The sequence below is a fragment of the Lithobates pipiens genome, unplaced genomic scaffold, assembly GCF_037356315.1.
Source record: "Lithobates pipiens isolate NorthernLeopardFrog02 unplaced genomic scaffold, aLitPip1_a1.2 Scaffold_18, whole genome shotgun sequence".
Lineage (NCBI taxonomy): Eukaryota > Metazoa > Chordata > Amphibia > Anura > Ranidae > Lithobates > Lithobates pipiens.
Window position 1 is genome coordinate 132,257,658 of NW_027507758.1, and position 12,568 is coordinate 132,270,225.

General features: G+C 42.6%; 1 protein-coding gene across 1 annotated transcript in view; it reads left to right on the forward strand.

Annotated features, from left to right (window-relative positions):
- The window catches only part of KIF26B (kinesin family member 26B), a 524,156-nt gene that overhangs the window by 11,221 nt on the left and 500,367 nt on the right, over positions 1-12,568 (forward strand). The window contains exon 2 of the mRNA XM_077486139.1: positions 5,265-5,666. Coding sequence (XP_077342265.1) covers positions 5,265-5,666 — 402 coding nt within the window. The remainder of the gene's footprint in view (positions 1-5,264; positions 5,667-12,568) is intronic.

The window sequence follows — 12,568 nt, forward strand, 5'->3', positions numbered from 1 at the left end:
TAGGTTCCACAGTATAACAAGCATGCTTTACTGCATATACAGACAGATTTTATTATTGTGGGTTTGGTAACACTTTAATTCAACAAGCTTAAGTTAAAAGCTTGATTGGTTTCTATGTAGAGCTGCGCCAGGTTTTAGTAAATCAACCCCAATGTTTGCATACTAAGTGCATCTTGTTTTTTGATCCCCAGTTAAAATCTCCATTGCCAACCATATCTCTGTCATACTGGTATCTGCCTCCCAAGGATAACATAATAATGTTACTAACGTTAGATCAGCTCATCTCTTTAGCCTAATTAAAGGGGTACATAGTCTTTTCCATTTTTGTAAGACGGTGTGCAGTGTCTGGCGTGTTTCTGAGCATGTTCTCAATTTTCCAGACGGAAAAACTTTCTGTCGGAAATTCCGATCGTGTGTATGCTATTCCAACGCGCAAAAACTCACGAATGCTCAGATTCAACTACGAGACAGAAGCCATTTTTCTACTCCCGTCATACGTGTTGTACGTCACCGCGTTCGAAATTTGGATTGGAATTTGGTGTGACCGTGTGTAGGCAAGACAGCTTGAGCAGAATTCCGTTGGGAAAACCATCAGACCTTTTTCCGACCATAATTCCGATCGTGTGTATGTGGCATTAGAGTTCTCCTCACTTATGTAACTTCAGTTCTCCACCCCCTGCTTTTCAGAGCGGAGCGATCCTGTGTGTATTCTGCACTTTGAATGGATGTAGGGGGAAGATGGCTGTAGTTACACAGGTACAACTTATATAGGAGGATATGTTTAATCACCTGAGACTAGTCAGAGTTCATTAGGTATAGGTAACCGTTTGGAACCACTTTAGTCAGAAACAAACATTTTCATTAATCTTTTTTTATCATAGAGACAAACATTTCATTGGTTAAAGAAAAAAAATGTATCAAAGCAGTCTTTTTTTTTTGTCTTCGTAATGGTGGGGACCGATTTACAGCTGTTTAATTATTGGAAACTGAGAGTTTGTGTAAATATATATATATATTACATGCATGATGGAGATGTAGTATTTTATTAGTAATGTGGTATTTGTTATGAATATCTACAATGATGGAGTTGTGACATAAGATTACTTTGAAAAGATACTGAGATGTAAGTCTATGACAGCTATTACATTCAGATGCAGGCACAGGGTAATTATGATGTGCAAGTATAATGCTTACAAAACCCAGCTCTGATGAAATTGTTGTATAGAGATTAGGTAGGTGTGTGTTCAATTATAAATGAATTATGCATTTAAATATAAATATGTAAAATAATGTAAAATAAAATGACACTTTTTGGAGTGGATTTATTAAAACTGGAACAGAGGAAAAAGCGGAAATGCCAAAAGCAGCCAGTCAGGTTTTCCTTTTCATTTTTTGTAAATATTAACCACCTGCTTACTGGGCACTTAAACCCCCCTCCTATCCAGACCAATTTTCAGCTTTCAGGGCTGATGCACTTTGAATGACAATTGCGCGGTCATACAACACTGTACCTAGATTAAATTTTTATCCTTTTTTCTCCCCAAATAGAGCTTTATTTTGGTGCTAATTCATCACCTGTGCAATTTTTTTTTTTTGTTAACAAAATCTAAAAAGACCGAAATTAAAAAAAATATATGTTTTTTTTTTAATTTTGTTATAAAATGTTAAAAAGGGTAATTTTTGTCCATCATTGATGTACGCTGATGAGGCGGCAGTGATGGGCACTGATAGGTGTCAGTGATGGGCACTGATAGGTGTCAGTGATGGGCACTGATGGGTGGCAGTGATGGGCATTGATCGGTTACACTGATAGGCAGCACTTCTATGTGGCACTGATTGTCACCACTGGTGGGCATAGATAGGTGGCACTTGTGGGCACTTTCAGGTATAAATTATGAGGCATATATGCTTCTTCCATTTCGGGACCGATGTCCCTTTAAGCTGAGCCGGTCATCAGCTTTTTTTTTTCTAGTCCTCTGTCAGCGTGAGGAGAAAAAAAAAAACGATCACCGAGCTTTTGTTTTGATCATGTGATCAGCTGTCATTGGCTGACAGCTGATCACATGGCAAGGGGCCGGGACTGGCTCCTTACTAGGATCGGTGATCACCCGAGTCTCAGTGACTCGGTGATCACAGTGCGTGCCCTGCAGGGCACGCACAGGGAGCGTGCACAGGGGAGGCCGTCATATGATGGCCTCCCGGGAATTCAAATCCACGCTGTGGCCATCATTCGGCCATAGCGCGGATGTCAGATGGTTAACCACTTGCTTACTGGGCACTTAAACCCCCCTCAGTCCCAGACCAATTTTCAGCTTTCAGCGCTGATGCACTTTGAGTGACAATTACGCGGTCATACAACACTGTACCCAAATGAAATTTTTATCATTTTTTTCCCACAAATAGAGCTTTCTTTTGGTGGTATTTAGTTACAGCTCGGAGTTTTATTTTTTGCTAAACAAACAAAAAAAGATGCAAAAAAAAAAAAAAAATCATGTTTTAATAGTTTGTTATAAAATTTTGCAAACGGGTCATTTTTCTCCTTCATTGAAGTGCGCTGATTAGGCGGCACTGATAGGCTGCATTGGTGGGCACTGATGGGCTGCATTGGTGGGCACTGATGGGCTGCATTGGTGGGCACTGATGGGCTGCATTGGTGGGCACTGATTGGCTGCACTGGTGGGCACTGATAGGCATAGTTAAGGCGGCACCGATGGGCACAGATAAGGCGGCACTGATGGGCAAAGATGGGCACAGATAAGATGGCACGGATGGGTGGCACGGATAAGTGGCACGGATGGGTGGCACGGATGGGCACTGATAGGTACCACAGATAGATGGGACTGATGGGCACTGATAGGTGGCTCTGATAGGTGGCACTGCTGGGCACTGATGGGTGGCACTGCTGGGCACTGATGGGCGGCACTGCTGGGCACTGATGGGCGGCACTGGGGTGCAGCACCTTTGAGGCAGATTTTGGGTGGCACTGTGGGTGGCACTGCTGCGTGGCACTGTGGGTGGCACTGTGGGCACTGCTGGGTGGCACTGTGGGCACTGCTGGGTGGCACTGTGGGCACTATGGGCACTGCTGGGTGGCACTGACAGGGGGGCACTTACTTTATTTCAGGATGGCACTGCGGGTGGCAGGTGGGCACTGGCAGGGGGCAGGTGTCCGCTTGAATTGCTGGCCGTGATCGGGACTGATGTCCCGAACACGGCCGCCGGCGATCGGCTTTTTTTTTTTCTCCTCGCGCTGTCAGCGCGAGGAGGAATACTAGCCGATTACCGGCTCCGTTTTATCACATGATCAGCTGTCATTGGCTGACAGCTGATCACGTGATAAGGGGTCGGGATCGACCCCTTACATGGATCGGTGATCAGGCGAGTCTCACGGACTCGCCGATCACAGAGCGCGCCGCGCGCCCCTCAGGGGGCGCGCAGGCCGCTCGTAACCGGGACGACGTCAATAGACGTAGTCCCGGCAATCTAGGTCCGCGCTAATGCCGTCATTCGGCAATAGCGCGGATCCCAAGTGGTTAAACAATAATTCTGCTATTTTCCTGTTTTTTTCTATTTTAATAAATAATCAAGTCCTTAAAGAGTAACTCCACTTTTGTTGAGAAAAAAAACATTTCCCTCTGGGTGATCTATGTACATTGCAAGGATTTTAACAAGATTAGCAGATTCCTACCTTTTGTAATTCTGAAAGAATAGCTGTTTGTGGACAGTGAATCAGTATGGGGTTTTGTAATAATCAGTAAGCTGCTGCACCTGCGGGGCACTAATGAGGCAAGCTGCAGGGTCTCCATCCCTTTAGATGTGATTTCCCTTTGAACGTATCTCATCAAAAATTACATTTTTGTTGCAGGGGATGCTCAAAAATTTACTTGCATCTTAGGCCCCTTTCACACAGACGCCTCTGCTTGCTCAGCGGGGGATTGCTCCACTAATCCCCGTTAAGCAGGTGGATGACAGGTCCGACTCCGCTTACTGTGCAGAGCGAAGATAGACCCAGTCCTGCTCTCCCCATGGGGAAATTTGGTGAAAATGGTCCGCCTGTCTGTTTTCACCTGATCATATCCAATCCGCCAGAAGGATGGAAAATAGGGTCACCATCCATCTGGATTTGGCGGACAGGATCAGATCGGATAGCGGCAGATGTCAGTGAATATGTCACCGCTGACATACGCCGCTCCATAGGGGTGAATGGAGTGTCCAATCTGAAAAACTGACAGGCAGACCTGATCGGACAGCCCGCGTGAATGGGGCCTTAGTGAAGACGTCTGGGAAAATCAGTAAGCCAATCACACAAGCAGGAAATTACATATCTGGGGGCGTTCTATACACAGTCTGTGTACAGAAAACCTCCAGGTAGCCATATTGCAATTTACAGAAAATGACAGAGCTGCAGATTGAAAAAGGGAAAGGTAATTTTTAATAACATTCAATTACAATATGACTTGTGTCGCAATTGTATACGCTATATTCATTTTTTTTTTTATTTGCTACTTTTTTTCCCCCCACAAAAGGGGAGTTACCCTTTAAAGTGGACCTTCAAATGCAAGTTATGCTTATCCATAAGGTTGGCTTGTCCCCAGTATTCTGTGTGTGATTAGTGTAAAAACATGAAATCAAATAATAAAAAAAATGTCACATTAAGAGAAAAATATACTTACTTTGTACCCCAGCCCATACCTGCATTTACGGGATCGTGGGAAAACTTGGGATCCTAAATCTAACATAAGCGTAGTAGTACAAGAATTGAGATCCTAAGATTTCCCAGATCTTGTTGGAAGGCTTGTGACGTCACCCTTGCCTAGGTGTAGTGGGTGTGCAAGTTAAACATATTTTTCACTTATTTTCTAATGTGTGTTTTTTTTTGTTTGTTTTTAATTTTTTTTTGTTTTTTTACCTTTTTGGTGCAAGGTCCGCTATAATTATCATAGCAAATCATACAGACCAAGTGGGGTTGATTTACTAAAACTTGAGCGTGCAAAATCTGGTGCAGCTGTGCATGGTAGCCAATCAGCTTCTAACTTCAGCTTGTTCAGTTAAGCTTTGACAAAAAACCTGGAATCTGATTGGTTTTTATGCAGAGCTGGACAAAATTTTCATTCTCCAGTTGTAGTAAATCAAGCCCAATGTTTCTTCATCTTGCAGTATACTGTTTATAAATTACGTACAGAAGAGAACATTCAATCTACAAGTAAGTAGTCACATAAGAAAGTTATGGAACAGTTCTAATACCCTTTATTTTTTATTTATAGGTCAATGAGGTATGCTCCCCCACAAAATCATCTGCACCTTTCTCTCCGGAGAGCTGGTATAGAAAAGCCTACGAGGAGTCTCGAGCTGGTAGCAGGCCTACTCCCGAAGGTGCAGGATCCATACCGGGTTCATCTGGTACTCCTTCCCCTGGCTCTGGAACCTCCTCCCCCGGCTCCTTCTCAGGGTCACCTGGATCTGCATCCCCTGGAATTGGAAACAGCTCTCCTGGATCACTAGGTGGATCTCCTGGATTTGGCACAGGATCTCCTGGCTCTGGTAGTGGTGGAGGATCATCTCCCGGGTCTGACAGAGGCGTATGGTGTGAGAATTGCAACGCACGTTTAGTAGAGTTGAAGAGGCAGGCCCTTAAACTGCTGCTGCCAGGACCCCATTCCAGTAAGGTAAGATCATGGATATAGGTGAAAATATTGATGTCTAATGTGGTTTAATAAATGATGAATGACAACCAGAGAAAAGAAAATGGGAAGAGAACTGAAGGGGTTGCCCAAAGTAACCAATTAGGTTTCATACGTTCCAGGAAGGTAAAATAAGGCTACTACAAGCAGCTATTCCATTTTTGTTTCAGGTTCTTTTGCAGTTTTTAAAAATGTATCCCTTGCATCCTTTGGGGCCTCCAGACAGTCATAAATAGACGGGTCCCAGATAAATGTTAAAACTCAGGGACCCAAGTTAGAAACTGAATGAGCGCAAATTGCTTAGTAAATAGGTGTTATAGTTGTGACCCTGATTTACTAAAACAGAGTCTGGTGCAGCTGTGCGTGATAGCCAATCACTTCACACCAAAGTTGTAATGTGAATGGCCATGGCCATTTCCTGCGTTGGTCCAGTGCTGAAAAATGCAGGTCACCACAGTAGCTTCTAAGCTTGCCATGCAAGCTCTTAAAGTGGTATTAAATCCGAAAGCAACTCCGTGCAAGGGTTTTTCACAGAGTAGCCTTGATCCTCCTCTTCTGAGGTACCGCGGTAGCAGTCCTGGCCCCTCCTCTTCATTGGGTACCCCCATGGAAAACCGCTTGTTGACACAGACAGCAGGACTCGGCCCTGGCCCCCCCCCGCTCTCGTGTCACTGGATTTAATTGACAGCAGCGATAGCCAATGGCTCCCACTGCTATCAATCTATCCAATGAGGACAGAGACAGCAGCTGGAGCCACTGGGCTCATGCTCATCACTGGAACGAATGGGTTCAAGTAAGAAAAAAAGGGGGGGGGGCAGCTAGAGCACAGAAGGTTTTTCACTTTAATGCATAGAATGCATTATGGTGAAAAACCTTAATACTTTACTCCTTTAATGTTCTAGTGCATCTTGGCACCTCAGATGTTTTGTAACTACATTACCCATGATGCTCATGCACTCTGCTGTCTATTTGAGCAACATGGGAAATGTAGTTCCAAAACATCTGGGGTGCCAAGGTTCGCCATCACTGTCCTAGACTGACATTGCTGCTGTCCATGGCGTCTCTGTGGCTCCTTCATCCAAAGTGGAGGCACGCTAATACAGGAGATGTGTTACTCTCCAGATCACCAGGCGAAAACAGAGGAAGCAAAAAGCCTAAAAATGAAAACGAATGCAGCCACCACATCTAATGCTTGATAAGCTGAAATATATTCGATTTTTGTCTTTGGGTTTAATACAGCTTTTAGGCTGGATTCACACCTATGCGGTTTTAGTGCTTTTTGCATTTTGCAGATTTGCACTACAAAAAGTGTTCCATAGGAAACCATGTTAAATGGACTGCAGTGCAAATCTGCAAAATGCAAAAAGCACTAAAAATACATAGGTGTGAATCCAGCCTTAAAGCGGAAGTGCAAGGAAAAAGGCATAATGAGCTAGTGTGCACAGCATACTAGCTCATTATGAAATACTTACCTTAGAACGAGGCGCCGGCATCTCACTCGGTCCACGCCGAGGGAGCTGTCATGTTCCCTCGGCATGTCTTCTGGGTATTGCGACTCCGGCGCTGTGAGTGGCCGGAGCCGCGATGTCGTCACTCCATGCATGCGGGAGTTATCTTCCCGGCAAGGTCTGGCATCTGTCGGACTTTCAGCCGAGAATCCCCTGTGCGCATGTGCCGCTGAAGTCAGCGGCTCATTGCGAGGGGAATATCTTTTTACCTACAGGTAAGCCTTATTATAGGCTTACCTGTAGATTAAAGTAAAAAAATGGACTATACAACCGCTTTAAGCTAGCCCCGGCAGGGATGAACAAAATAAATCATTTGATTGCCTCATTTGCACTAAACACAGATGGAGGAATCTCCCCTGCCATTGTATTCGGGTGACTACAGCCCCCGACAACAACAATGGCTGCTCAGTTGATTTTCAGCCCAGGCAATTTCTTTTTCCTATGGATCAAGGAATATTTTTGAATAATAAAAGGTATAGGTTTAAAAAAAAAATGATACTGCTGCTGTATATTGTGGCATGGCAGGAGTGTATTCATACAAACCTGTCATTTGCCAAAAAGGTCCACTTTACAAATCTTGAAAATCAGAAGCCCTGTTTTACATAGATTGAAATATTAATATTTAAAAAGCAGACCGGAGAGGGTTTGGTGTTGGTATTATTAAATGGTAATTTACAGTAAAATAAGAATACACAATAAATTGCGCTACAGTAATGTACATCCTGAAGAAAGCGGAAAAGGTTACCGCTCGCTGGATCACTATAATCTAGAATATTTGCAACATGTGTTTAAAGCGTGTATTATGCCTCCAATATGACACCTCCGAGCTGACATTTCCACTGTCATTTGTTAGTAAGCAAATGGTAAAAGTGACCGTTTTCATTAAAGCAGGGATATGAAGTGGTGATGCTAAATGACTTGAACATTGGTTGTTAGGGAAACCTTACTGTGGGCAGGTGGTGTTTTCAGATCATTTGGTGAATGCAATAATTGTGCAAGATGAAAATCCCAACCGCAGTCTTGATGTCTCCATGCATGAATTAAGGCTAACAGGTTTGATCTTTGATATCTCGCTGAAACCTAATTTACCATTCCTCTGTCACATGAAGCCCAGCTTTGATTATTTTAGATTGCTTAGAGGAAATGTAAAGTTTTTTTCTTTTGTATCTTTTCTTTATAAAGTTTAGAACTTTAAAATGTCTTGTGTTTGTGTGTGAAATATGAAATATTGTTGAACATATCATATGTATTACTTATAACCAGCAGATGCTGCACTCACAGCTATTTTTTTTTAGCTCTACCCCCAGCTGATTTACTGCTATGCCATGAATAGCCTATTTTGTAAATCTAAACCTTAACCACTTAAGTCTCGGACCATTTGGCTGGCCAAAGACCAGAGTGTTTTTTTGCGATTCCGCACTGCATCGCTTTAACTGACAATTGCACGGTCGTGCGACGTGCCTCCCAAACAAAATTTACGTCCTTTTTTCCCCCATAAATTGCGATTTCTTTTAGTGGTATTTGATCACTTTGCATTTTTTATTTTTTGTGCAACAATTTTGAAAAAAAACATTATTTTTAACTTTTTGCTATAATAAATATCCCCCAAAAATATCGCAAACATTTTTTTATCCTCAGTATAGGCCGATACATATTCTTCTACATATTTCTGGTAAAAACAAAAAGGCAATAAGCGTTTATTGATTAAGTTATAGCGTTTACAAAATAGGAGATAGTTTTATGGCATTTTTATTATTTTTTTTTTATTAGTAATGGCAGCAATCAGCGATTTTTATCATGACTGCGACATTATGGTGGACAGATTGGACACTTTTGGCACGATTTTGGGACTTTTCACATTTATACAGCAATCAGCGCAATTAAAAATGCATTGATTACTGTGTAAATGTGACTGGCAGTGAAGGTGTTAACCACTAGGTGGCGTTGTAGGGGTTAAATGTGTCCTAGGGAGTTTTCAGTTTCTTGTGCTCAGATACAAAGAAAATCCACTTTAACCGCTTCCCGATCACCTCACGCAGATATACTGCGGCTGAAGGGCACATACAGGCAGAATGACATACCTGTACGTTGCCCTTTAAGAAGCGGGTTGCAGGCATGCACCGGGAGCTTCGTGAGCGCCATCACGGGTCCTGGTGACTCGATGTGCACGGGGATACCCGTGATCGTCTCACGGAGTTTAAGAATGGGGAAATGCTAATGTAAACAAGCATTTCCCCATTCTGCCTAGTGACACTGTCACTGGTCACCGCTCTCTTTCATTTACATAATAAATGGTAAAATATAGATATTCTATAAATAATGAAGAAATAAAAAATTAGGTGATGTACTTTAACACATTTATATATTTGTTAAAGGCTAAGTTCACCTTTGTTCACCTTTTTTTTCTCAACTCCAGCTCCCCTATGTACCAATATAGCATTAATGTACTTCTTTTGCAAAAATAAAACAGTTTTCCTTAATTTTACACAGGCTTACCTCACTGTCTTCATAGCTATTTAAACCACTGCTCGATTACTTCTGCCTTACTTCCTGGTCAGACTTTAGGTCAGGGGTCTTCAAACTATGGCCCTCCAGTTGTTCCAGAACTACAATTCCCATCATGTCTAGTCATGTCTGTGAATGTCAGAGTTTTACACTGCCTCATGGGATGTGTAGTTCCGCAACAGCTGGAGGGCCGTAGTTTGAGGATCCCTGCTTTAGGTCATGACACAGGAAGGGGTGGACCAGCTGATCTCATTAGCACACACCCTGCATCATCTACCCTCAGCTGGTCAACTTCTTCCTGTGTTGTGACCTAAAGTCTGACCAGGAAGTAAGGCAGAAGTAATCGAGCGGTGTGTTTCAACAGCTATGAAGATAGTTAGGTAAGACTGTGTAGGATTAATGGAAAGCTGTTTTATTTTCGCAAAATTTAGAGAATTTTGAAAAAAAAAAATTCTTATATGCAGATTTTTTTTATGATTGATTAGAACAAACCTTTAGATTGGCTTTAGACATTAAATGAAGGCAGCCAGTTGCATCTTGATGAGATGGCCAAGTTATGTCTATGATAGCAGTACATAGATAAAATGGTGGGCAAGAAGAGAAAATTTGACAAGACAATTTAGAAAACTAGTGCCTAAAGCTGGTCATACGTGGCTGAAATTCCTGTTAAATCAGCCAAAATTCCAGCCTCCAAAATTCAACCCTGCATGTTGTTCAAGAAAAACCAAGCTGGGTGGAAAATTATCAGCCGAACAGTAATTGCATTATATTAAATGCGATCAACGTTTGGGTAGCCACTTGAATAAAGCAACCGACACTGGAGATCCCTTCATCCATGTTGATTAGTGTGGATGAGGGAATCAACTGATTTTTTCTGGTTCTGCATAATTTTCTGTTATTCAGCACGTATGGCAAGCTCAACTTTAGTTACTTTTCTTGCTTGTTTTGAGTTAAGCTGTGTTCTCTGTGTATGCTTTAATATGGTGTGCATTTAAAATGGTGTACATCTTAAGGTGATTGGAAATGCTCAAAAACCTTCTCTGTGCAGCAGCCCCCCCCCCCCCCCCCATACCTACCTGAGCCCCATCGCAATCCAGTGGTGTGCACACAGCCTCGGCTCTCTGGGGACTCTCACTGCTCATTGGCTGAGGCAGCAGCAGAAGCCATTGGCTCCGGCTGCTGTCAATCACAGCCAGTGAGCCAATGGGGAGAGAAAGGGGACGGGTTAAGCCACGGCTCTATATGAATGGACATGCAGAGCAGCGCTTGGAAGCAAGCCTGCTCAGGTGCCCCCAGGGCAAGCTGCTTGCTCTGGGGGGCACTCAGCAGGAGGGAGGGGCCTGGAGGAAGGTGAGTATAACATGTTTGTTAAAAACAAAAAAACAAAAAAACATGCCTTTAAAATCACTTTAAGCCCAGTACACATGTGCTGAACCAGCCGATTTTGGTATACGTATTCTGCTGTACACAATCGGCTTCTGTTAAATGATCTTACCAGCATTCGATCAGCGCTTGTAGCCAATGGCTGCAAGTGCTGAACAGTGTATTTTGGTGACAAGTTGGAGTCCTCCTATCAGAATACAATGGCTCAGCAAGAGAGATCATACATCATTGTGTTGATGTGGGGATCTGTCAGTTTTTTTTCTTTCAACCCGCTGGTTAAATAAAAAAAAACATGTATGCCCAGCTTTACTGAAACTGCTGGTGAAGAACATTGCCTATGGACAGTGAAATAAATGTCTTTCAATTACCCCAGTTCACATTACTGAATTCAGTTCAAGTGCTTTAAAAACAATGTACTATGTAGGAGGCAATAAAAGTACCTCTCCTTATTGCACCCAAAAATGTAGCATTTTCTATTAGGGTTGCACCGATACCAAGTATTTGTACAAGTATCGGTACTCGTGCAAATGCACTGATACCTAAAACCGATACTCCCCGGCTCGGTTCTTTGAGCTGTCAGCGGGTCTCCCCTGTCGACAGCTGAAGTGTTAAAGAAGTCCGGTAATTGGAGCTGTCAAAAAAAAAGCAGCCGACAATGTTTATTAACAACATTGCTCAGCCTGAAACACTAAAATAAAAAGAAACTTTGTTTATTTTTGAATCTTTCTGTTTCTTCATCTGCAGATCAAAGGGATGAACAAATGTTCCTCTGTTTAACCCCTTATAAACCCTTAATTGACTCTAATCAGCCTTAATTAACTCCCTATTCTCCTCCATTTAAAGCGGGATTCCGCTGACCTATAATTTTCTTTTTTTGTGTCTCATTGCTATACGTTTAAAGTATTATGCTATCGCTCACTTCTTGCAGCTTTCATATCCGTTGCTTGCCGATTTCGTCCGTGAGGTAAACTTATAAAAATTCCTCCCGGCAGTTTCCATTTTTATTGTGGGCATTTGAAGCCCACAAGCAATGATTTCCTGGATGCGGTGAATGCTGTGCTCCCAGCATTCACTGCTCGATCCCCCGTATGCTCAGTGATATCAGTGAGCAGCGCCGTAGAATTTTGGGTTGCCATCACAACGGGCGGCGTCGCCGGAATCTCACGAGATTTCGGCATGATGGCGTCCCCCACGGATTCTTGGGAAGAATCTAACAAAGCTCCCAGGGGTCTTTGCGAAGCCGGGGAAAGGCGATAAACACGCTTACTCCCACGGGAGGAAAGCCCGGAAGACATTATAATAATTACTACTAAAAGGTAATTACTGCATAATTTTTTTTTTTTAATGGTCATTTTAGCATATATGGTCCAAAGGGATTTAAATAACATTAAGTTGCAATTTTGAGTACAAAACCGCTTTAATTATTTTCCTGCTTTTTTTTTTTTCTATTTTATAAACGATAAACAAGTAAAACTTTTTTTTGTTTACTTT